The 24,472-nt window shown below is 47.5% G+C and overlaps 1 protein-coding gene across 10 annotated transcripts in view; it reads left to right on the forward strand.

Annotated features, from left to right (window-relative positions):
- Positions 1-24,472, forward strand: part of PHACTR1 (phosphatase and actin regulator 1) — a 528,218-nt gene that overhangs the window by 466,889 nt on the left and 36,857 nt on the right. For all 10 annotated transcript variants that reach the window (XM_087858043.1, XM_087858044.1, XM_045811543.2 and 7 more), the window contains 2 exons: positions 15,356-15,600; positions 17,719-17,875. In XM_087858043.1, coding sequence (XP_087714169.1) covers positions 15,356-15,600; positions 17,719-17,875 — 402 coding nt within the window. The remainder of the gene's footprint in view (positions 1-15,355; positions 15,601-17,718; positions 17,876-24,472) is intronic.

Below are 24,472 nucleotides of genomic sequence, written 5' to 3' on the forward strand. Positions count from 1 at the left end.
TGCGGTCCTGGGATTAGGATTTAAACACATGAACTTTGAGGGGGACACAATAACCCATAATAATGACTGTGCCCAGAATGTTCCTTTGGCCTTCCAGTGCACTTACGAGTGAAAAGCAAAGAAGGCCAGTGTGGCGTGGACCCCTGTCATGTCCCTGACTCATTCCCCACACTGCCCACCCTCACCCACCACGAAGGCCCTTTCGCTGTTCTCACAGCCTTGGACAGGCCAGGTGCCCTCGGACAACGGGCCTTTGCGCTGGCTGTTCCCCCACTCTAGACTGCTGTTCCCTAACCTATCCTCAGGGCTCCCTCCATCACCTTCCTTAGGTCTGCACTCACTTGTCACCTCCTCAGTGAGGCCTTCCCTGATCTCCCTTCTAAACATTGCAACCCTCCTCCCAACACAGTATATTCTCCAGTGCCCCCCCCCCCGTTATTCTTTTTGTAGCATTTTTCCCCATCTAACATTCTATATTGCTGGCTTTTCCTTTTGCTTATTGCTCTTCTCCATAGAGGTGAGAACTGTTTTGTTCAGACTTGTATCCTGAGCACCTAGCATAGGGCCTGGCTTATAGACACTGGAGGTGCTTAATGTTTGAGGGAATAAACCAATGTGTGAGTGAGTGAATGAAGAGTCCTTGGTAACCACTATGGCTAGATGATTAATCTCTTCCTGGGGATGGATAGAGCGCTCCTGATGTTGTCACTGTTGAGCTTTGAGTTCTGCAAGACACATGTTACCTAAATATTAAGTGATAGCAGGAAGAACATGTCTTTAACCTTTTGTATTTTTCTCATGATCCCAAAATTTTGAACGCTCCCTCTGTCTGGAATGCACTCTCCTCTCCACCACTCATTCCACCTTGTTTGGCAAAGCAAAATTCTGCTTATTTCTCAAGAAACACCTTGTCCTCCTTGACCCCTCCTCAGGTTCGCAGAGGAAGCTCTGCCTCCTTCTGGGCCGTGAGTGTCTGCACACAGTGTTGTGTGTTTGTCTGCATATTCTCTCCTTGATGTGGGCTGGGACCAGCCTTGTCTTCCCACTCAGCCCCCAGTCCCTCATGGGACCTGTCCTGTAGGAAGTACTCAGTGAACGTGTATTAAATGAATATTATTAGAAGTTCTTCCAATCTTTGAATAGACAGGTATCTTAACCTGATGTTTAATGTTTTATTAGAAAGTCCCTTAATTATAGAAACAAGCTTTAGTTGTGGGTACACTCCCCATCCCATTGTGGAGCTGTGTGAATTTTGTTTTGTAGATATTAGAAACAAAGTCAAAGTGTCTTCCTTTAAAGTTGCATATAGGTCTTTGCTTGTCACACTGAGTAATATCAGACTTGAGTTCAAGATACCGTAATGTCGGTGATGAACTTTACCCACTGAAGTTCGTTGTCCCTTCATTTAATTCTCTTGGACCGTATTTATTGTATATGATAGAATAGTGATCATCTGTGGCTCTTCCAGCGGACTGTTGGGGTGTAGAGTTTCATATCGGATCATCCAGCTGTCTTCAGTAACCTCCACCTAAGACAAAAACCAAACTTTCAGACTTTTAAGAATTTACAGAGATCTGAAAAATAGGCACAAGCAGATGAAAGGTGGACGAGGGGGCATCCGGACGGATTAGCGGAAGGGGAGTGTATTAGCATGGAAGGAGTAATGGAAATCTCTGGGTTGAAACTAAAAAAGCAGAAAATTCACATGTTTTTGTTCCTATTATCACTCATGTATCAATAATTGATATTCTTAATACTGTTATTTTCACCCATTGGGTTTTGGTTTAGGAAATTTTAAGAACCACGTATTTAGTTCTACAGAGATACGTTTGCTTACTACATATGGGTCTTAAAGTGGACAAATAAACACATTTCTAATAAATTCCGTTTTCCTCTACCTTTTCCTACCCTGGAATCCCTCAACAGCTAGAACAGGAAAGCTCTGACATTTAAAAAGGAAGGTACCTATGTTTCCTTAGCATCCGTAAGATCAGTCAGCAATTTTTTATTGAGTACCTTTTCTGGAGCAGGCTCTGTGTTTGACACTGGGGATACAGTGCTGGCCCCAGCGGGGTGCAGAGACTGCTAGCAGCATAAACTGGGTAAGTCAGTACCAGGGAGGGAGGAGGGCATACAGCAGGGGGTCAGCTTGGTAGGTGAGATTCAGGGTCGGCTTCCCTAGAGAGCTGCCTTTCACCTGAAATCCAAAAGATGGAAATGACCAGATGAAGAGGGAGAAAGGAAACGAGAGAACATTCTAGCGAGATGAGAGGAAGGAGTGATAGACTGTCTCCAAATGAGTGGTGAGGTTTTTCTGAAAAGGCAGGACGTTGGTGGTGACTCCCCGAGTTTGTAGAGAACCAATCATTGAGAATGAGAGAAATAAAAGAAGAGTGTAATCTGACATAAGGAAGGACCCAGGAGCTGCTGGAGGGGGTACTAGAGGTCTTCAAGAAGGATAGGCTAAGAGCTGTTTCCGATGCTTTACTCATGTACTTCATCAAAGGAAAACCTAGCAGGAGAGATCATCTACTCAGGACCTGTCCAACTCTGTCACCTCGTGTGCGATAGACTGAGGTAGGCTGTTGACTGTGAATGTTTCTAGAAATAGGTTGGTTTTACCTCTTCCGGGATATTGTGCATCTGTGTTAACAAGTCCAGACCAATGATGGTTTGTCAGACGCAGAAAGGGTTCCAGAACCATCTCGAACTCTTGTAACGTTTATTGAGTACTGCATGCCAAGCATTGTGGTAGACACACAATTAATAACATCTGTGGTATTTCTTCTAAAATAATAATTTTTCAAAGATTTATTTATTTTAGAGAGAGAGTGGGAACAGGGGAAGGGCCAGAGGGGGAGAGACAGAGAGAGACAGAGAGAGAGAGGGAGAGAAGCAGACTCCACGTGGAGCACAGAGCCCAATATAGGGCTCGATCCTACAACCCTGAGATCATGACCTGAGCCGAAATCAAGAGTTGGGTGCTCAACCAACCGAGCCACCTAGGCGCCCCTGAAATAATATTGATAAGTTTAGGTATGTCAATAGTTTATTTTGTTTGCTTATAATATCCCCATTTTTATATTTACACATTAGCTGGGGATTAAATTACTACTGTCAAGAATATTGAAAAAGGAATAATTTCAACCTTGGACAGAAGAAATTGAAATCAGTAGCCTTTCTCCCCCACTGTTCCCCACCCCCCAGATTCTTTAAATCTCTCAAATCCTATTGTTCCATAATTACTTTTAGACCTTCCGAAGAGCACAATTCATAATCCTAGTATAAATACATTCCATGGTGGCAACTCCTTTTATTCATGTGGCCTCCAGGGTCACAAGAAATTCTCGAGAATAATTCTTGCTCGTGAGCTAGATGATTTCCAAGGTTTCTTGTAACCATAACAGTCTCATTACTGCACTGGCTTGTGGTAAGAGTGCTTCCATCTGCAAATCAGAGTGTTCCGTGATGATAAGCAGACGTGCATTGGTGGCCTGGCAGGAGTGAAACCGAAGACCCAAATGTCATTTGCTTGTGAGGTGGCATCTGTTCGAAGAAGTTCAGGGTTTTGTTCATCGTCTATGAAACCACATACATATTTAAATGAAATGCATTTCCAGGGAAGGATTCTCTTTTTGGTATCAATGACCATTTGTCCCTGACTTCTTGAGGCCAGAACTGCCAGTTTCTTACTTTAGGTCATTTCTTTGACTGAAACATGTATTTATCTGAAGTGGCTGCACGTGGATACTGTTTTATGATGTAACTGATTCCCAGGGGCATGGTGTGATTTCAGTGCAAGGTGATGTCACTGTGAGCAGGACATATTCTCCCCTGCCGGGTGGTGAGCAAACTGCTTAGGGGAAGTCTTAGGAGGATAAAAAAAAGAAGTGTATTTTCAAAAGAGGGAGACTCTGCTCTTGAATTCCTGTGTTGCATCGGTAGAAAACCTGCTCTTGCCCCGTGTGTGCCTGTTGATTCTTTGATCTTCTCAGAAACCATTGTCCAGAAAGATTTTTCAGGCCAAAACTAACCAAAAGGCTAAAGGAAGTGTTTGTAATAAATTCATGGATAATATCCGGAATGACTGGTTTCTGATGAATGGTCATTGCTTAAGTGCACCCCTAGTTAAAACAGCAACCATCAGCCCTGGCGTTAACGAACACACTGCACCAGCATTATCTCCGAGAAAGCCGATGAGGTGGGCAGACAGGTGTCTCCGTTTAACCGATGAGCAACCCAGCCAAGACGTACAGCTAGTGAGTGACCCTTCTGCATCTCAGACATCCAGCCAAGCATGACCTAGGACCCCCGCTGATGTGTACGGATAAAGTTCCGGGAGAAAGCCACCAGTCTGGCTCCACCATCCGAACTGGGGAAGGCTGGGCAGAGCTGGTCAGACTCTGTGCGTCTTACGGTTTTATTTCTCCCATCCCAACCCCAGACAGGATTTCAGAAATGTGGGGTCCCTGGTCCTTGGAAAGGGCAGAGGAAGGGATCATGAATGAATTAGTTTACATTCATCACCACTCCTGGGGAAAAAAGCAGCTCAAAACACATCCTCGACTCAGGAAGGCTCAGTGCCCTGGTCTATATATAGAGCGGCATAGTTTCCTGCTGACGAGAGTCCAAGAGAGAAACAAAAGCTCTCCTGTCGAGTTTCTTATCTTCGAAGGCCACGATAAAACGCACAATCGTGCCTGCTCGCCTGAAATGAAGCTGATTCACTGTTTTCTTGGCTTTCACTGGTTATTTCTGTCATTCTTCTGCCTCAGGCGCTGTAATTCGTAGTATAATTTCTCACACATTTTTGGTCTCCAGGAAGGAAATTGCCCTCTCTCCCCTCAGAAAACTGTCTTTAGAACTCGCACACATTACAGAAGCCGCTCCTTTGGAAGTTGCGTTTCCTTTTCAGTGTTATGTTCATAGATAAGAAATTTCCTCTGTCCTTTGAGGAAATTAATGTCTTTTTAAAAATTTTACCAAGCACTGCCTCTGAAATCCGATGCCAGAAAGCAGTACCTCTTACGTGTTTTTCTTTAGAAAGGATGATTCTCCAGTATTTTCAAGGAAGATGAGGATTTTGAATAGACAGTGATTTTTAATTTCAAAACCTGCCCCCGATTTCCTAAAAGAATATTAGGGGGGTTTGGTAACCTGTAACCCCCCACCTGTGGATGAGGCCCAGGGCCCTGCCATGCATCTGCCTGTTACCATGTGACAGAGAGAGAGCGATGACAGAAAGCTCTCTTGAAAAGAGACCAACCGTTGTCATGACTCTGAATTGTTGTAGATGTTTTGGCATTCATTTCTCTATGAATTATTCAAAGTAAACTGCCTCTCCCTCCCCAGTACTAAACAGGATAGGTATAAGATAATCTCTTAATTTTCAAAGTCAAGGGATTCCTTAGAACATGCAACTATTTCAGTGGTAGGAAAATGGCAGAGGGGAGGTGAATGGTAGGAAAATGGCGGAGGGGAGGGGTGATAGAAATCTGAGGGGTGCCTTTGTGTTCCCAGTCTATGTGTCTCCTACTTGGCTTAGCAGAGTCAAAAAGGAGAGTTGAATTTTCCAAAGAGAAGACTTGCTAAATGTTTTTCTTGATGGAGACGGGACCGAGGGAGCAAATGAAGCTTTTCACTTCCGTGTTATATCATGGGGACATAATGAAGGAGAAGAGAGTTTAGAATGTATGCTTTCGCAGATTTAGGACTGCCCTTCTACTCTCAAGCTTTCAGAATTTTTGTTAGTACTGTGTCTGTTGTAAATAGTAGGCATCCTGTTTTAGGTAAATTTTTCTTTATTCTTCCTGTTCGTTTTTTTCATGAAGGAAAGTATCATTTTTGGTCAACGAGGATAAAAGAGTCCACATCCTCGTGGGCTTACCTTTCAGGGGAGGAGACCCATGAATATGTAATGTGCTGTGAAGTGGGGAGGGGGCACCGGAGAAAAATAAGGCAGGAAACGGGAAGAGTTGATGGTGAGGCCTTTCTATCCTTGGTGAAATAGGTTATTAATGTGACCATAAGAAATCCATGCAGTCCCCCTTCTTAGTGACAACACTCCATGATCCACGGTTGGATTATTCAGCCTACTAATTATTGTCTCTTCTCTCTTGTATCCCATTCCATCTGCACACCTACTCACCTCCAGCCCTGTGATACTCACACTAAAACTATGCTATGCTGTCGGAGTCTAGAATTCACACCTGCCTTTCTGTTCCATAAGAGCCTCTGACCTTGGGACTCTTCAGAGCAAAATTCATAGCAAAAGAGCAGTTGGGTTCTGTGAGCATCTGTTATCCTTGCCTTTTGTTACATGGAAAATTATTATCTTCCATATTTTTTCTTGAATTTGTGGTACAAATTGCATTTCATGAACGTGTACAAGAAAATCCTGGACATCGAAGTTTCTCTGGGAGAAGACAGCCTGGTTCGTGTAAAGAACACAGTCTCGGAGTGAGAAGACCCAAAGCTACATCCCTGCTATGATCACAACCACGTGATCACTTCCCTCATTTTCCCGGAAACACAATGCCCTCATCCATAAAATCAAGATAATAGCAGTACCCTTCAAGTTTTTGTGAAGAGTCAATGAGAAGATGAACATTTACAAAGCACTTTTATAGGACCCTTCAAGGACCATATGTGTTAGCTATTATAGCTGCTTTGAAAGATGCCCTGTTCTTTCATCCTGAGCCATGGAGCCCCTGATATATTTAATTAGTAGAATGGAAATACTCCAGAATGGCACAGCTGTCCAGCGTCTCGTGAATATCGTGAAATGCTCATCCCTGTGACATTTGCTGGGAAAATTACATCATTTGGAGCTAGGTAGATGCAACAGAATCTCCTCTTTCCTCCATCCCTGGAGAATAATTTAGGGCCTTTGGTGTTTATTTAAATTCATTATAGAATGTCCTATAAGAAAAAAAAATGTCCTATAAGAAGAAACCTTCTAGATAGATTTCATCTCACCCAACTACCTTACCTTACAAGATGGCCCAACTCTGGACAGTCTTAATGGAAGTAGCCTGACAGGCTGTGAGTGTAGAATTAGAAAATGTAATGACTTCAAGCTCTTTCTTTCACCCGTTCTGTGCTCCTGTAGTCCTGAGATGGAAGGCACTGTGGGTACCATGACACCCCTCCTTGCAGAGATCTCTGTGCCTTATCTCTTTGGATTATTTTCTTAGGGAAAAACTCTCAGTCACAATTTCTAAAACCTTAATTCTCCTTTCACAAGGATATTTTCCCAACAATAACAAGACTCTAAAGGTCACAGGGATGGTTATTTTAGTGAATTAAATGATGGGAACACACAACATGGCCTAGTCTGATTTCAGGGGACTTCAGTTCAAATATTTGACTGACTTTTCCATCCGTTCCAAAAACATGCACAAAAATGGGGCTGAGAGTTGAAGATCATGGATCACCAGCCTCTGTCTGTGACATGCGCAGTCAGTGGGGCAGGGGGAGGTGCTGAGACACGTAATTGTAACATAATATGACAGATGCCATAACGGAATTGGGAGCAGAGCCTGGGAGCCCAGAGAAAGGCCTGGTGTCCGTTGGAAAAATCAGAAAAGGTTGCTCAGAAGAACTGGCATTTGAGCTATCCCTGGAGGGTGGGGGATAGTCCTGAGCCTGAGGGATGTAGGAGCAGAGGGAGGAGGCGAGAAAATTCCCAGTGTGCTTGGGAAGCAGCGAGTGGCCTCATGTGGCCAGAACGCTGGGTACAGTGAAGAGTGGGAACAGCTCAGGTTGAAAGGAAGCATGGGACCATCTTGTGAAGCGCCCCCTCGTCCACGCAGAGGGGCCGGAGTTCGTCAAGGTGACAGACTCTTCAGAGGTCTTAACTGGGAGAATTACATGATCAAATCTGTTTGACCGCCCTAGAGAGGGTGGGCAGGGGAAGGTCCTGGAAGAAGACAGAGTTCAAAGCCATAGCAGGGATTCTGCTCTGCATAGCTGGTGGTATTGTGACATCAATAAGGGATAAAGTTCTGCAGTTCCTCCTGCCTGAGCTCAGTGATGTCTGCACCACTCCACCTGTGACGTTGGCCGTACGCCTTGCTTTTCCGCTCTGAAACGGGGGTAACGGTAGTACCCGTCCAAAAGGGTTGTTGTCAGGCTCACATGAGCCAATGCATGGCACAGGGTGAGCGTTTAAAATGTTAACTTTTATCCTGTTTGCGTGCAGTAGTGCAGTAAGAGTAAAGGAAGGCTCCATCCAGGAGGCAGGGATGAGAGGCTTTAAGCTGACCTACAGTGTTCGTATCCAGTCAGTGCTGGGGAGAGCAACAGTGAACACAAACCATAGGCAAGGAGAGCCATTTGAATTCCAAGCAAACTCAGCACTTCATCCGACGAGTTTTGATGTGAATGGTCTAGAATGGATCTTATTACATGAGTCAGCTTTTCCTCGGGGAGTTTGACAGGTACTCTGCAAGGTGTGGTGACTCATGCCACCAGAGTGTCATTTTGTAAATCACTGACCTGGGCAACGTGATGAGAAAAGCCGGCTCGCTCAAGAGTGTGGGGTAACTGCTGAGGGACCAGAGCAGGGGTGCAGAGAATTTATTCGGTGGAAGTCTAACAACGTCAGTAGGATGGTTCCACCCCTGAGGATCAGCCCTGGGACACAACAAGTCAGGAACTTAGAAGAAAGGATCTGGACGGTTCCTGGTCATCCAGAGAATGCTGCAGATTCCTGACGGTCAACGTCGAGCTTGCTTTGGAAGAGACTCACATGGTACAACGCTGGGGAAGCAGCGAGTAGCAAAGCTTTTGTGGCTGTTCCAGGCCAGTGGCCCCCAAAGGGGCAGTTTTGCCCCCACAGGACATTCGGCAATGTCTGGTGATATTTTCGGCTGCCAAAACTGGAGGAGATACCATGGCACCTCGTGGGTAGAGCCCAGGGATGCTTGCTGAACACCTTACAATGCACAGGACAGACCCTCACCACGAAGAACCATCCAGCCCGAGTGTTAGTCATGCCGAGGCTGACAAAATCTGCTCTAGGCCGTTATTGAACCGAAATGCGACATATGCATTTGCTGATACGTACATTAGTTGAGTGTAGGACAACTTTCTATAGAAGTTTTAATGGTCATATTTATTTTAACATAAACTATAAACACAATAATTAGCACACAAAACCTTTGATCACAAAGGTATTGCTTAAATTGAGGTTCCAATGGTGTTTGTTCTTTTAAACATTGACTTAAAGATACAAAGAGAAAATAGTATAATTGGACTTCAACTATGGCACATACACACACAAAAAGTGAGTGTGGGCATGATCGAGGCTAGGGAACATTCGTTTAAGCCAGAGGTCAGAAAACTTTGTTGTTTTTCCATTGACTGTATTCCCCAGGCTGTACCTTTCATCCCGTGACTTCTTTATTCCCTAACTGGAAGCCTGTATCTCCCGCTTCCCCTTTGTCCATTTGCCCAGCCCCCACGCCCTCTGGCAGCCATCAGTGTGTTCTCTGTATTTGTGGGTCTGTTTCTGTTTCTGTTTGCTTCTTCATTTTGGTTTTTAGATTTCCCATATAAGTGCAGTCATGTGGTACTTGTCTTTCTCCATCTGACTGATTTCACTTAGCATAATGCCTTCTAGGTCCATCCCTGTTGTTGCAAATGGCAAAAAAATCTCCTTTTTTATGGCCGCACAGTATTGCATTGCACATATAAACACCACATCCTCTTTATCCTTTCATCTGTCAATGGACACCTGGGTTACTTCCCTATCTTGGCTCCTGTGAATAATGCTGCAGTAAACAGAGGCACATATATCTTTTCGAATTAGTGTTTTCATTTTCCTCGGGTAAATACCCAGGAGTGGAATTAACTGGATCGCAGGTAATTCTATTTTTTGACTTTTTGAGGCACACCCATAGTTTTCCACAGCGGCTGCACCAGTTTGCATTCCCACCAACAGTGCGCAAGGTTCCTTTTTCTCCACATCCTTGCAACACTTGGTTTTTTTGTTTTTGTTTTTGGTTTTTTTTTTTGTTTTTGGCCATTTCTTGTCTTTTTGATACTAGCCAGTCCAACAGGTGTAGGGCGACATCATTGTGGTTTCGATGTGCATGTCTCTGATGATGAGTGACCTCGAGCATCTTTTCATGTGAGTTGGCCATCTGGATGTCGTCTTTGGAAAAATGTTCGGGTCCTCTGCCCATATTTTAATTGGATTATTTGGTTTTTTGGCATTGAGTTGTGTAAGTTCTTTATATATTTTGGTTATTAACACCTTATAGGATATATCATTTGCAAATATCTTCTATTCGGTCGGTTGCCTTTTTGTTTTGCTGATGGTTTCCCTTGCTGTGCAAAAAGCTTTTTATTCTGATGTAGTCCCAATAGTTTAATTTTGTTCTTGTTCCTGCTGCCTTAAGAGGCATAGCTAGAAAAACATTGCTAAGGCCAAAGAGAGTCCTGCCTGTGCTCTCTTCTGGGATTTTTATGGTTTCAGGTCTCCCGGTTAGGTCCTTAATCCATGTTGAGTTTATGTTTGTGTATGGTGTAAGAAAGTGGTCCAGTTCCATTCTTTTGCATCTAGCTGTCCAGTTTTCCCAGCAGCGTTTATTAAAGAGAGGGTCTTTTCCCCATTATATATTCTTGCCTCCTTTGTTGTAGATTAATTGACCATATAAGCGTGGGTTTATTTCCGGGCTCCCTCCCCTGTTCTCTGGCTCTGTGTGTCCGTTTTTGTGCCAGTACCCTACAGCCTTGTAGTAGATCTGGGAATCTGAGATCGTAGTACCTCCAGCGTTGGTCTGCTTTCCCAGGATTGCTTTGGCTTTTCGGGGTCTTTCATGGTTCCATACAAATTTCAGAAAACATTTTCTGATAGTTGAATTGGTAAAGATTTGAGGCTCTATAGCAACTACTCAACTCTAACATTTGGGGGCAAAAGAGGCCACGCCAGTCAACGTGACTAAGTCGTCGGATGAGTCAACAGATGAGTCTCTTCACCGTCCTGGCCATTATAATGCAGCGTCTGAGATGAATCCTTTCAACTCAGTGCCCAAGGGCAGCCTGACTGTGGCAAGATAGAGCACTAATACCTACCCTGGTTAGTAAGATTTAAAGTACTTCTATGAAGTAATAATGCTCTCCTTTACACATTTCCTCCACCTTGCATGCATACAGTTAGTGGGGTTTGAGATTAATCCAAGTACACAGTCTTACCAGTACTACAATTCAATTTTTAGGTATAGCGCATATTGAGACAGGAGAAGTTCAAATTCCAGCTCCCTCCTTTACTACCTGTGTCCTCACGGGCCAAATTACCCTCCCAGAGCCTCAATTTCCTGCTTGATAAAATGACTATAATGACACTTCTCCTACAGAGCTGTTACAAGGATGAAATGAGATACCGAATATGGAAGTTTCTAGAACAGTGGACAACACAGTCAATGTTCCCTTTTTTCACTCCCTCCATGCCTTCTCTATCTCAGTTCTTCTACATATTTGATGAGGATGCCCTTTTTGTCATTAAGCCATTGATGAAAGTGCCAAGTCAGGGGCACCCACAGCCCTGCAGTAAACACACCACGAGTGCCTCCCTGAAAATTAAAAAAATTCTTAAGACTCTTTGAAGATGATTTGCCATCCCCTTAGAAAAGCACCTAAATCCCAGTGATTCGAGCCCATATTCACTCAGCAAAAACCATGAAAGATGATTGTCTGCCTTGTGTCAGGAACAGTGTTAGACACCTGCTACAAACATGAGTAAGACACAGTCCCTGCCCCTCCGGGAGACTCCAGCTTGGCTGGGGACGGGAGGTAGCAGGCAAACAGATGTTCCCAATTTTCACAATGGTGGAGTGTCTGGAGAACACAGGCAAAGCATCGCCTGGGACAGAGCAGTAAAAGATAAACAGAAATCAGCACAGGGAAGGTGGGAGGGGCATGTTCCAGGCCAAGAGCACGTGACACCTTGTTGCATGTGACCGAGGGTTACGTTGTACGGGGACAGGGCTAGGAAGAGGGAACGAGGGTGGGTTTCATAATATGGGTCAACTTGTGCAGGGGATCGTGCGTGCTGCTGTGCTGGAACCATGCCTTCTAGGCTGATGGCTTTCCCTTCCCTTTCACAGTGAGACCTTTGAGCGCGAATCTGCTAAGTGACAACTCCATCAGAGAAAACCAGCCTTAATAAGACTGATACTCGGCTAGATGTCCCCTTCTGCCTGCAGCCACCAGGCGTGGAGGCCAAATGTAATCAGGCGCTCCGTGTATGTCGATGTAGCTCTTGGCCTTGGCTAGTATAGCTCATAAGATGTTAACGGGATTTCCCATTTGTGTCACTCACGAAGCACTGGTTTTGTAGACTGGGCAGGTGTTCAGAGTTCCAATGGGTGAAGCGGTGAGATCTGGGTTTTAGCAAGTTGCTCGGACAACGGTGTGAATGGTCTGAAGCCCCGAGTGTCTAGAGTCCCCTGGAAGGCTGCTCCTGTCAGTAACAGGAGAGGGCCTCATTCACGGGCACGCCCACGGGCCACCTCATGTGCACTGGCCTTGCTATAAAGGTAGGTTTACCCAATTTTGCCCAAGGAGACAGGGGCTCAGAGAGGTTACATCATTAGCCCAATGTAAAGATTTGATAGTAAGTGGCCAAACTTGGGCTCCGATCTGTATCTGGACTTCTCAGTCTAAGGTCCAGTAATAACCTTTCCAGCCTCCTGACTCTTGTCGCCTTTGTCTTCTCTTGCTGTCCTTTGGCTCCGCAGTTACCCGGTGTATGGGATTACCTGGGTGTTTGTCTTCCCCCCAGCACCTCTGCTGATCTGTAGTTGGCAGCCCGCAGATACTTATGGCTCAGACTCTTTTGGTGGATTCACCTCGCTTCCTGGGAAACACCTTTATCCTTGTGGTAAATGAGACATTCTCTCAGCTGCTAGATTCATACTTGAGGAAGATGACCTGGTTGGGCCAGGCAAGATCTTCAGATGTGTCTGTGGTGCCCCCAACAGGCATTCGCCGATCACCATGACCGGTTGCTGTTTCCTAAGGCCGGTGGCCTATTGGCTCACACCTGTTACGGCGGCTGGCGGGCCCAACTTACGATCCCGTCCTTCTGAGGCCCTCACCCTTCCCCCGTATCTCTGAAGGAGGAGAGACCACAGCCTCCTGTGTCTCACAGCCTAGCTGTGAGGCTGCGTTTCCTACCTTTCTTTGCATAATATTTCTCCTTTCTCTGTCCTCTTGAGACAACGTGGAACCTTCTAGCTTAAGGAATTCTTGTGCTTTCCCGTTTCTAAAGTTTTTTTGGCCTCCAAAGGTTCTTCTCCACCACACAGGAATATCCGTTGGCTGCTTTTCACCCTTCACTCCTACCTGTCCTCTCCTCGGCTCTGTGGCTTTGCCAGAGCCTTTGTTAATTAAACTATTGATGAGGGAGAGGAGAAGGCAGGGGTGGGGGACACATGGGCCAGCTGTGCAGTTAGGTTTTTGCCTCTTCCATGTCTACTTTCTTCATTGTCAGTGTGGAAATCTGAGCGCAGCTGGAAGGCAGGGCGTGCCTTGGGGAGGAAAGGGCCGCATGGCGGGCGGGGCAGTAGGTCCCTATTAGCCAGCTAGGCTGTCTGCCACCCCTCACTCCTCCACCTGCCTGCTCTCGCTGCCCCTGCACTACGTCAGGTGGGAAATGGACTCCTCGCACTGCTAATGGCTAATCAGATGCTCTGTGTTGGTAACTATGTGTTTTAATCTTATTCCGCCGTCGCAGGGTTTTTAAATTGAGTTCATTGCCTTGAACCTCATAGCTCGTAACGTGTTAACTCGATTTCCCTTTGTGTCCCTGCAGAGTTACATGCAAAACACACAGAGGAAAAACAGCTCTTTGGAAACAATAGAAGGAAGAAAGTTAATTAATTTAAATTAGGCATGGCAATAATTTAAACTATAATGAATGTTTCAAAGGAGAGTATCATGCATTCTATATGTCACGAGGAAAATTTTTCTTTTGGATTAGATATGCTAATGTAAAATGTATTGATATATAGTATAGCATAACCTCACCCTCCCCTTCCTTGTGAGTGCCAGACACTTTGGGATGGTAAAATGCATCGAGTCACCTGTGCTTAGAAATTCCATAAATGAAAGTATAAACACCACTTCCAGTTAACCTGAAGAAGAATTATAAAACTTCACGGTTCCTGGCTCCATTTTTCTTGCTAGACTTCATTCAGAGCCTGTCATAAAAAGAATTCTAGGGACTCCTGGGTGGCCCAGTGGCTAAGCGTCTACCTTTGGCTCAGGTCATGATCCCGGGGTCTTGGGATGGAGTCCAGTATCAGGCTCCTTGCTCAGCAGGGAGCCTGCTTCTCCCTCTGCCTGCTGCTCCCCCCGCTTGTGCTCTCTCTCTGGCAAATAAAATATTAAAAAAAAAAATTCTAAATTGCTAAAGGGGCCTAGGAGAGACTCTGTTTCTTTTTCTTTTTTTTTAAATAACTGTTTTCTTTATTTTTGAGATGCATTTCCTAATTTCCCTACAGTGAATTTATATGGCTTTTAGACTGAAGCGAACCATTTTTAATTAAAATGTCTTTTTTTATCTGCGTTGGTTCACCTTAGGAGGTAAAACCAAGAATGTCATCATCCTTGCCTTCTGGAAAATTAACCTACAAAAAAAAAAAAAAAACAGACTGACATGACCTGTGGCTGCTGAGAGTCTGACACGGTCCTTGGGAGAGAAGTCCTGCCAAGTTATCCATGACCCCGTGCACCACGATGGTCATGCATGTGTCTCCAGCCTTATGGTCCCATCTCCGCTCTTCCTCTGCCTCTCCATCCATGACATTTCAAACAGTCTCTCCCACGCTCAGCCCCTCCACTGTAATGTATAGCTCTGAAAGCTAGAACCTCATGCATTATCTCTTTCTTTCCTGGATCCCTAGCTTTACCCTCAATTAATGCTCTCACTCCTGTGAAACATGCGGATTGCAAATGAACCTTCCTTTGACGCTTGGAGATGTTGATCTTAACCATAAACATTTCTGGAATATAGATTTTTTTTTAAAAAGTCTGTGTGTTTTTTTTTAATTGTGACACATGCACCAGACCAAAAAAAATTTTTTTACCATGATAACCATTTTCAAGTGTACAGTTAAGTGGCATTGAGTACGTCCACACTGATGTGTAAGCCTTACCCCATCCATCCCTCAGGAAACTCTGCTGCCCTAAAATGTCTTCTCCAAGATAAGGAAGGAGACTTGAATTGCGCGGTAGACCCTTTGTCTCCTAGGATGGGACAGTTGAGTTTTTAAAAGATTCTGATGCATTTATGTGACATGTTGGCTGGAATTAACGTCCTCTCCTCCTCCTCCTCTCCCAACAGCTCTGAGCAGCGGGTCCCCTGTTCCACTTCTTACCACAGCTCTGGTTTGCACTCGGGTGACGGTGTCACCAAAGCGGGACCTCTGGGCCTTCCGGAAATAAGACAAGTGCCAACTGTTGTGATTGAATGTGATGACAATAAAGAAAATGTGCCTCATGAATCGGGCTACGAAGACGCTTCTTGCCTGTACACGAGAGAAGAGGAGGAGGAGGAGGACGAGGACGACGACAGCTCGCTGTACACCAGTGCGTGCGCCTCGGGGTGTCGCCGAGGGCGGGAGGGCGGGGCTCGGGGAGGAGAACTGCCGCAGCGGCCCCCACTCTGGCTTCCAGTCCGGGCGCAGGTGTCCCCTGGCCCGGGGTTCCAGGGCAGCTCAGTCAAGAAGACGAAAGGGTAAATGTCCTCCAGACGCCCTCATCCCTCCCAAAACTGCAACCCCATGCTGCCACTTCTCATCTCTTAGATGGCTTTTTCTGTCTTTGGTTCCTTTCCTTTCCCCCTTACTCGAAAAAAAAGGGAGGGAGGGACCCTAAAACTCAGTTCCAGTCTACAGAATACTCAGAAATGCTAGCCATTGTATATGCAACAAATTCATTTTTAAGCACACCTCCACAGCTCTGGAAGGCTTGAATTTAAATTTCTTCCTTAGGCCTTTACGTGTGAAAGGCACAAGAAAAACAATGAAAAAGCAAAGTTTGAAATCGGGTGTTCTGGCCACAAATAATGAATTTTAGTTCAGCGAGTATAGACTGATTATTTGGTCAACCTTCTTTTTTCCAAGATTTTATTCGGACAGTGGGTGCAAGCCAGGGAGGGGCAGAGGAAGAGGGAGAGAGAGCATCTTAAGTGGACTCCATGCGGAGGTCAGAGCCTGATATGGGACTTGATCCCACGACCCTGAGATCATGACCTGAGCCAAAACCAAGAGTCAGACGCTTAACTGACTGAGCCACCCAAGTGCCCTATTTGGTCAACTTTTTAATGAATTTACATAATAGCAACTCTTTACTGAACATATACTTGCATGCCTGACAACTACTAAGATTTTATTCTGTTCCGTGCATCTTACAACAGCAGGTCACATGGATGCTGATGCCCCGTTCCACAGATAGGGAGGAATGTGGAGAGGGAAGGGACTGGCCCAGAGCCTGACATCGAAGAGGCAGCCCTGGGGTTTGACACTGGCTAGGTCTCCTTCCAGGCCCTTGTTCTAGAACCAGTGGAGGAAGAAAGACCAGCACTACTAAATAAAATCCAAAAGAATGCCCCCCTCCCACGTGCTGCTTCCCAGTGTCTCCCTCTTGCTTTATACGCACCAGGCTTCAGCCAGCTAGCTAAACTGGAGAGCTGGGAAGAGGCCTGGTGAGCGAGCAATGAGACGATCAAAATCCTGTCCAGGAGAGAGGACCGCAGAGGGGCCACCAGAGCCCCAGGGGCCCATGAGTGGGAGCAGCGCCCAGCCTCTGCTCCCCGTTTCCTACCCGGAGGATTGAATGTTTCTCAGCCTCAGCACCACTGACATTCAGAGCAGAGGACTGTTCGTTGTGGGGTCTGTCCTGTGCATTACAGGGTGCTCAACAGCACCCCTGGCCTCTGCCTACGAGATGCCAGGAACACCCTCTCCCTCACCGCACCCCAGTTCTGACAAGCAATAGTATCTCTAGACTTTGCCAAATATGTCCTTGGTGGGGGGCGGGGGGTGCAAACTCACCCCTGGTTGAGAACTGTAGCTTTATTCCAGACGTAAGGAAGCCCTGCCCTCCGCTCAATCCCAGAACGTTGCCTGTTTCAGACCTCGCTTCCACTCCAGCCCCAAACGCACCCCACTCTGCCCGACTGTACTTTCCTTCATGCACCCCTGGCTCCACTCCAGCTGGTCTCTGGTCTCCTGTGATCCCCTGGCTCATCCGTCCTCTCTGAGCCTTCCCCCTGCAGATGGCCACCAGCCGCTGCCTGTTTCGGGTGCCCCCTGTCCCGTGGGCACCAACCCCCTCCTCTTTGAAGCTCCCCATAGCCACCCAAGGCCTCTGGCCATTCTCTGCCTTGCGTTCTGTTGCGCTCCACAGCCCGGCCGGCCCTCCTTTGTGATGTTGTCTGCCTGCTGGGGTTCCTGGGGGCAGAGATCCAATCACAGGCTCCCCATGTGCCCCTCACATGCACAAGACAGCGAGATAGTGCGAGGTATAAAGAACATGCTGGTCTCAGGAACTCTACCAGTGAACGCTCTGAGTAAGGCCGTAGCCGCTCCAGGTGTTAAGCCCCTTATGTCTGTCTTCCTGCCTTTCACCTCGTGGCCCACCCTGGCCGTGTGGAGCCCAGGCAGCTGGAGGTCAGCATTAAGCACTTGTTTCTCCCTCCCGCAGCCTCCCTGGCCATGAAGGTGTGCAGGAAGGACTCCTTAGCCATCAAACTCAGCAACCGGCCCTCCAAGCGGGAGCTCGAAGAAAAGAACATCCTTCCCAGGCAGACGGATGAAGAGAGACTGGAGTTGAGGCAGCAGATCGGCACCAAGCTCACCAGGTAGGACAGCCCGACGGTCCGTTCTGTGGACTCCAGTAGAATTCGGTCTCCATCCCCAAATCGGGCCTGGGTGTCTCTCGAACAGCTTCCTGCGGGGACAGTCCATGGAACACATTCCAGGTCTTCTCCAGCGTTGCTGTTACAGTCCCTTCCCCTTCCCTCAGCCACATCTTGGCAATTTTACTTAAGTAAAGGTTCAGGGAGAAGCTGAAGGGCAGATTTCCAGGGAGAATAACCGCCTGGAGAAAAACCGCCACCGTCCAGTAGCTCGGACGACCTGCATGCATTGGCACTGGGTTTGGTGAAGCTCAGTGCTGTCAGTCGGCACATTTTCCACTCTCCTGCGCAGCTCGATGAGGCCAGTGGTGAATCATGCCTCTTTACTGACCTGCGAGCCTTCCTGAGTGGTTGCCTTTACGTACAGATGCTACAGACATACTTGCGGCACTGTGTTATGTTCACGTATTAGACCCCTACGTCTGTGTTTAGAACCTAGGTCACGTGTCTGGTATTAGCTAACGTTCGCGGAGCTCCTATTATTTGCAGGCATTCTTCCAAACATTTTATGTGTATTAAATCATTTCCTCTTTGAGCCTCCCTGTGAAATGGGCATTTGTGTGCCCATTTCATAGAGGAGGACAGCGGGCTTTGAGACCTGTAGTTACCTGCATTGAGCTGCCTGAATGGCTCCAGAGCGCCCCCTCTTGACCAAGTGTATTACTACCCCCCTCTGGTCTAACAGCGGTCACCTGGAGCCCTTCCTTTGTACCGGGCACTGGGCCACGGCTTTGAGCTGCCCTCTGCCTCTTCCTAGCGGGACAGCCTCAAGTAAGTCACTTGTTGTGTCTGGCTAACATTGGTAAAATGGGAGTTGTAAAGGATTCAGAAACATAAGTAAAGCGTTTAAACCCGTCCCTGGCCCATAGTAAGTACTCTGTGACCCTCCCAACAACCCCGTCCTGTAGCTTTCATTATCTTCACAAGTACAGGCGAGGAACGTGGTGGCTAGAGAGTTTCCGGAGGTGTAGACACCATCCAGCAGCGTGCTGGTGTTCCTCCCTCCCACCTGACTTAGATCCTCACGTAAGGGCACCTTGCGTCTCACGGTTAACTTGGTTTCATCCTGGAGGATGTTGGTTTAATGGTTCCGGGCTGTGTCAATTGTTCAACGCGGATGGATGATTTGGTCTTGCGTTATGCAGACTTCAGAGCCCTAGGATGGAGATAACCTAATCGCCTGCCACACGCGCGCACACTCTCACACGCTCACTGAGTGTGGTAACACGGCCACAGTTTAGTGATCCAGATCTCTCTTCATACTATGGTGACAGCTGCTAGAGCACCCTGGGGAGCCTGCCCCGTTGTTGGATTGTTACACATTCTTCCTTCCATGGAACAAAAATCTCTGTCCATGCAACTCTTCCCCACGGTCCCATCCTCTTCCTTCAGCGACCACTCAGAGCCTCATCCCCTATTATCATCCGTCTTAGAGACAGTGATACTCCTCTCCCAGGATAGAACCAGATCTTTCTGGGCACGGGATGGATGGATGTAGCTTTGGGCTGCTTCCTGAACCCACTTGCTCAGTTTTATACCCAACACAAAGAGAGCTGTCTTTTAGGGGATGAGGGGGAAAAGAAGGAGCGGTTCCTTGACCCCAGCCCATCTTCTCAAAGTGCAGCTCCCCCCACCCTGAGGGTGGGCACCCTTTGTCATGGTTTTCTGCCCTTCGTTCCCACTTTCCCAGCTTTGCTACAGAACAGGCAGAGCCCCAGGTGTGTGAGGGCAAAATGGAAGACTTCTCCGTGGGAAGCGAGGTGAGGGAGACGCCCGCCCATCTGGCTGCCTGGAGTGGCATCATCCGTGGGGAGGGAGAGAAAGATGGGGCCTGTAGAAAGCAGGCTTGGGCTGGCCTCTCTGCCTACCCATGTAGAGCTGTTCCACCTGGAGGTGACTGACAAAGTAAAACAGGCCATTGATGTCCCAGGACAGACTCCTGAAAGGGAGACAGCGCCCAGCTTCTCACACCTGAACCCACATTCCCATACCACCACCATGACTGGCTGGCAGTGGCCAGGACAAGACCGCAGGTGGGAAGAGACACACAGACCATGCCCACGCTGGAAGTTCTCCACAATTAAAGCCTCATCCTTGTATGTCACCCCTTCCCAACCCTTCCTCCTCTAACAACACGTAACTCTGCTTGGAATTCCTAAAATCCACGAAGGTTACCGTTCCCAACTCTCTTGCATCCTGGTCGTGCCCTGAGAGAGAAAGAAGGGGAGTCAGGAGGGCCATGTTGGGTGCATTCAAGGCGTTGAGCTGGCCTGCGTCCTTGCTCCGAATTCACCTCGTCTTTGTTCATTTCTTCCAGCTGGGGAGTTTGTTTCCTCGTGGCCAGAGCCTGGGCATCTCCAGCCAGACTGTAGAAAGTGGGCCTAAAAGAGAGGATGTGGGGGCCTTCGGTGGGTTGCCCAGATAGTGCAGAATCCAGCAAATCAGGTGGACGGGCCAAGTCCGTATCTCACAGTCTTCTCTGAGATAGTGCAGCCACTGAGTCCCACCCAAGGAGTTTTCAGGATTATTATTCCCTTTGAGATGAGAACCCAACTCTGTGCTTCCAGCCACTCATTATCCTGAAGCCAGGGCCAAACGAAGGGGCAATGTGAGAAGCAGAAGGTGACGGTGGCAGAACTCGCCGTAGGGCAGGAGCCTTGGGTCCTAGCTCTGGTTCTGCAGTTTGCTGACCAGCATCTGCCCTGGGCCTTCACTTCCCAACCCGAGGGGATCAAAAAGATCATCTGATAACCTTGTGCCATCTGTGGGTTATATTACCGAAAAAGTAACTAGTAGAATGTAGGAACGTTCATTAGAGTTTGCAGCTACGGGGGTGTGGCCTTTTTTGGCTCCGGGAGGTCATGAAATTGTGCTGGAAATCTACATGCTTGGAAAAGCACGTAGCCAAGTCTGCAGTGCTCTGGGAGTGATGAGTAAGACACAAAACATAATTTGAGCCTGGCAGTTTTAATAGCATTAAAAAAAAAAAAAAACCCATACAAACAATGCAGCGTTCCAAGAATAATCCCAGCCTGGGGGTGGGGAAGAGAAACACCAAACAGTGTCAAGCATGAGGGCAGAGTTTATCTGTAAGAATGCACGGACATCATTCTTCCAAAAATACGTTCTCATTGATGCCACGGGGCACACTCTTCAAAACCTCAATCGAGGAGTCATCTGGATGTTTTGACAGTAAATAACCGGTTGAGTCAGTTGCCATTTGAGAAGTGTGGGCTGCCCTTGAGACGTGAACATGGTCAACTGGGTGCACGTTGTTCTGTGCCTTATGTATACAGACTCAGGTTGGGTGCAGAGAACCAAGGGGTGAGCAAGCCCATCCGTGGAGGGGTGGGAGTGGGGGATAAAGGTAGCAGAATGTCTGTTTAAATTTGTTCTGTATTATTCTTTTTAAGCTGATCGCTCATGTGTGTATTATAATACTCATGGTGTATGAATGCAGTGGCACTAGTATGTAGCTAAGAGAAATGGCATATGGGGGGGGGGGGCATTGGTGCCTGCCTAGATTTTCTCGATGGACTTCTCAAAAGGCATGGAGTCCACAGACCAAGGGCCCTTCTCAAGGTAGGTGAGGAGGACTTTTCATCTCTGGTGACTGCTGGTCTATGGAAGTGTGCAAGCTTAGGGCAGCCCCCCCCCCCGACCCCTGGCCCCGGAGCCCCACCTGAGTGCAAGACCCCAGTGCTTTCTCTCTGGGTCTCTTCTCGGGGCCCTTCAACCTGAACCCTAGGAGGTGGTCAGCCCGATCGCGCCTTCTGGCCCTTCTCCACTTTGCAGGGCGGGGTGCTGACTGGTCCACAGAGTGAAATTCTCAGACCACAGGGCCCCTGGGAATGGGACTCTCAGGGACTAAAGAGAAGCCTGATGCCCCAACAATGGCGTGCTGTCGTCTCTGAGATATCCTTTAGAAAGTGAATCGTCCTGTAAGTCACCAGGGCTGCGTGTTTTAAAAGGAAGGAAGTAAGACTCTGGAACGTGGCCCGTGCGTGGCCAGTGCAGTTGGGCATTTCCTTGGGGAACAGCCAGCTTTCCAGACCCAGCCGGCTCGGTCCTCTCCCACCGAGACCCTCTCCTCCGTGCTCTCCAGTCCCCTCTGGAATGTTTAGATCAGACAGGAGGGAAACTCAAAGGGAAGGCGCCTCGCAGTGTATGTGGGAGTGTGTAATGTAAAGCACGCGCGGGTGTCAGTGAGGGTTGAGGCCGTCTGCTCCCCTGACACGCTCGTTCCCCGAACATACCTCTCTCGCTTTCACTATCAGCCGCCCGCTCGGGCGAAGGGCCCTCGTCGTCTTTGCAGCCATGGTTGACCAGACTTTCTCGGCACCACCCGAGCTGGAGCAGGCACCCCTCCCCCCAACTTGTAATTGGAAACATCTCCATGAGGAAGCTCTTGGAAGCCTTGCTCAGTTTGGGGAAGGATGTTTTTCCTTGTGATGTCCGCTCTCTGGACCAGACATATCCAGTGACCATGGCCACCATGGCCCATGATTCTACCCCACGATCAAAGGAAGAGACTTAATTTACGCTACTTGGAGTATTGGTTTCCTAGGGCAGCCATGAGAGCATACCAGAGAGAACCTGATTGCCTCCTGTTCTGGCAGCTAGACATCAAGACCAAGGTATCTGCAGGGCTGGTTCCTTCTAGGGCTGTGAACGGGAATCCGCGCCATGCCTCACCCTGGCTTCTGGGCGTTTGCTGGCACTCCCCGCTCGCGGGCACGTCACCCTGACCTGCAGCTTCATCTGAGCGTCTCCCTGTGAGCGCGTCTCTGTGTCAAAATTTCCCCCTTTCCATAAGGAGGCTGGTCATATCGGTGAGGGCCCACCCACAACAGTCTTGTTTTAACTTGGTTTTCTCTATAAAGACCCTGTCTCTAAGGTCATATTCTGAGGTCGTGGGGTTAGGACTTCAACATACAAATTTTGCGGAGACGTGATTCGACCCATAACGTTTGGGGAGGTGCAGAGGTGCCCCTAGACTGGCTAGGAGAGGGGCCGCAGCCTCAGGTGCATGCCGGGGCCAGCCAGGTAGGGAACATAAGAAGTCAGGCATTTCTAAGATTGTGAACAGAGAGTGTTGGGAATGGGGGCAGCATGGGAAGTCCACCCCTTATCTAAAGGTGTTAGTGCTAGTCAGTTTCAGCCCCTCTTGTTTTGCAGAAACGAAGGACTAGTTTTTCAGTTCGTCTGAAAAAAATCTGGATTTGTTTTTTAAACAAAAGTTCAAAATTTTTAGAACATGGTACAGAGCAAACAATATATTTATGAATTAAATTCAGCCCAAGGACCACATCTCAGCCTGGGTGCCTGGTTTTGAACTCTGACCTGGAAGCTATCATTTTTCTTCTGTGGACCATAGTCATACATTCTTGGGGGAGTGCGCTACACATCTTTCCTGAAATTCTGAGAAAGGATATTACTGTATGTTGTAAACATAAATGTAAGGGGCACCTGGGCGGCTCAGTCGGTGAAGCGTCTGCCTTCAGCTCAGGTCATGATCTCAGGGTCCTGGGATCAAGGTCCACATCAGGCTCTGCACTCTGCAGGGAGTCTGCTTCTCCCTCTACCCCTCCCCCCTGCTTGTGCCTGTGCTCGCTCGTGCTCTCTCTCTCTCGCAAATGAATAAGTAAAATCTTAAATACATAAATGTGAGAATGTTGCATGTGTATATCTGTAGCAATTTCAGAGTAACATCTTATAGAATCCAAATTCATTTGAGTGTAGTTATTTATGTGGCTTGATCATTAAAGCAATCAACCACGATCCTAAAAAGAGCACGTGGTCCAGCTTTCTCTGTCTCAGGAATTCAGGTAGATGACTGCAGAAGAGCATGTTAATTTGGATGGAGACATACCTGTAGCTGCTTCTTTTCCTCTGGGTCCATGAGTCTGGGACTCAGAAGGATCTCAGGTTAAAGCACCTGCTGGTCATTGATAGTCTCAGTGTACATTTCAGACGTGGAAACCAGCGCTAAGCACCATGTCCAGATCAGAAGTAGGACCCTCCTTTGGTAAGTACAAAAATCCCTCCTCCCCTCCACATCAGGGACAGTTCCCATCACTTAGCCAGCCGCTGTCTTTGTGGTGGCAGAAGGTGGTGAACCAGACGGGGCCGCTGGGAAAATGTCAGTCCTGCCCATCCCCCTAGAACCTAGTATGTGATCCTCTCTTATCTAGAATGTAGTAACGTGGTAGCAAGAAAGAGTATGCTAAATCCGTATTTTGTGCTGCCAGGTGGTTCACAACTAAAGTCACTAGAAGCAGAATATAAAGTCGTATGTACAGAGGATTAGGTCCTGCTCAAGGCAGAAAATTGAAATCCATTTCTTATGCTCATGGCACAGGCAATAAAAGACAGTAATTCTGACTTCAAACTGTAGCTTGCGCACTGCTTGTGGTTTGGGAAAATTGCTGCTGTGAGTCTGACGCACCGGAGCCTCCTTCCGAGGTGGCGAACAGCATCTCCCCCCCACATACACCCCCCCACAAAATCTAAGGACCCATGCTAAGTATGAGCCAGGTA

This window comes from Ursus americanus, chromosome 32 (assembly GCF_024610735.1).
Source record: "Ursus americanus isolate L20-20 chromosome 32, mUrsAme1.1.p, whole genome shotgun sequence".
Classification (NCBI taxonomy): domain Eukaryota; kingdom Metazoa; phylum Chordata; class Mammalia; order Carnivora; family Ursidae; genus Ursus; species Ursus americanus.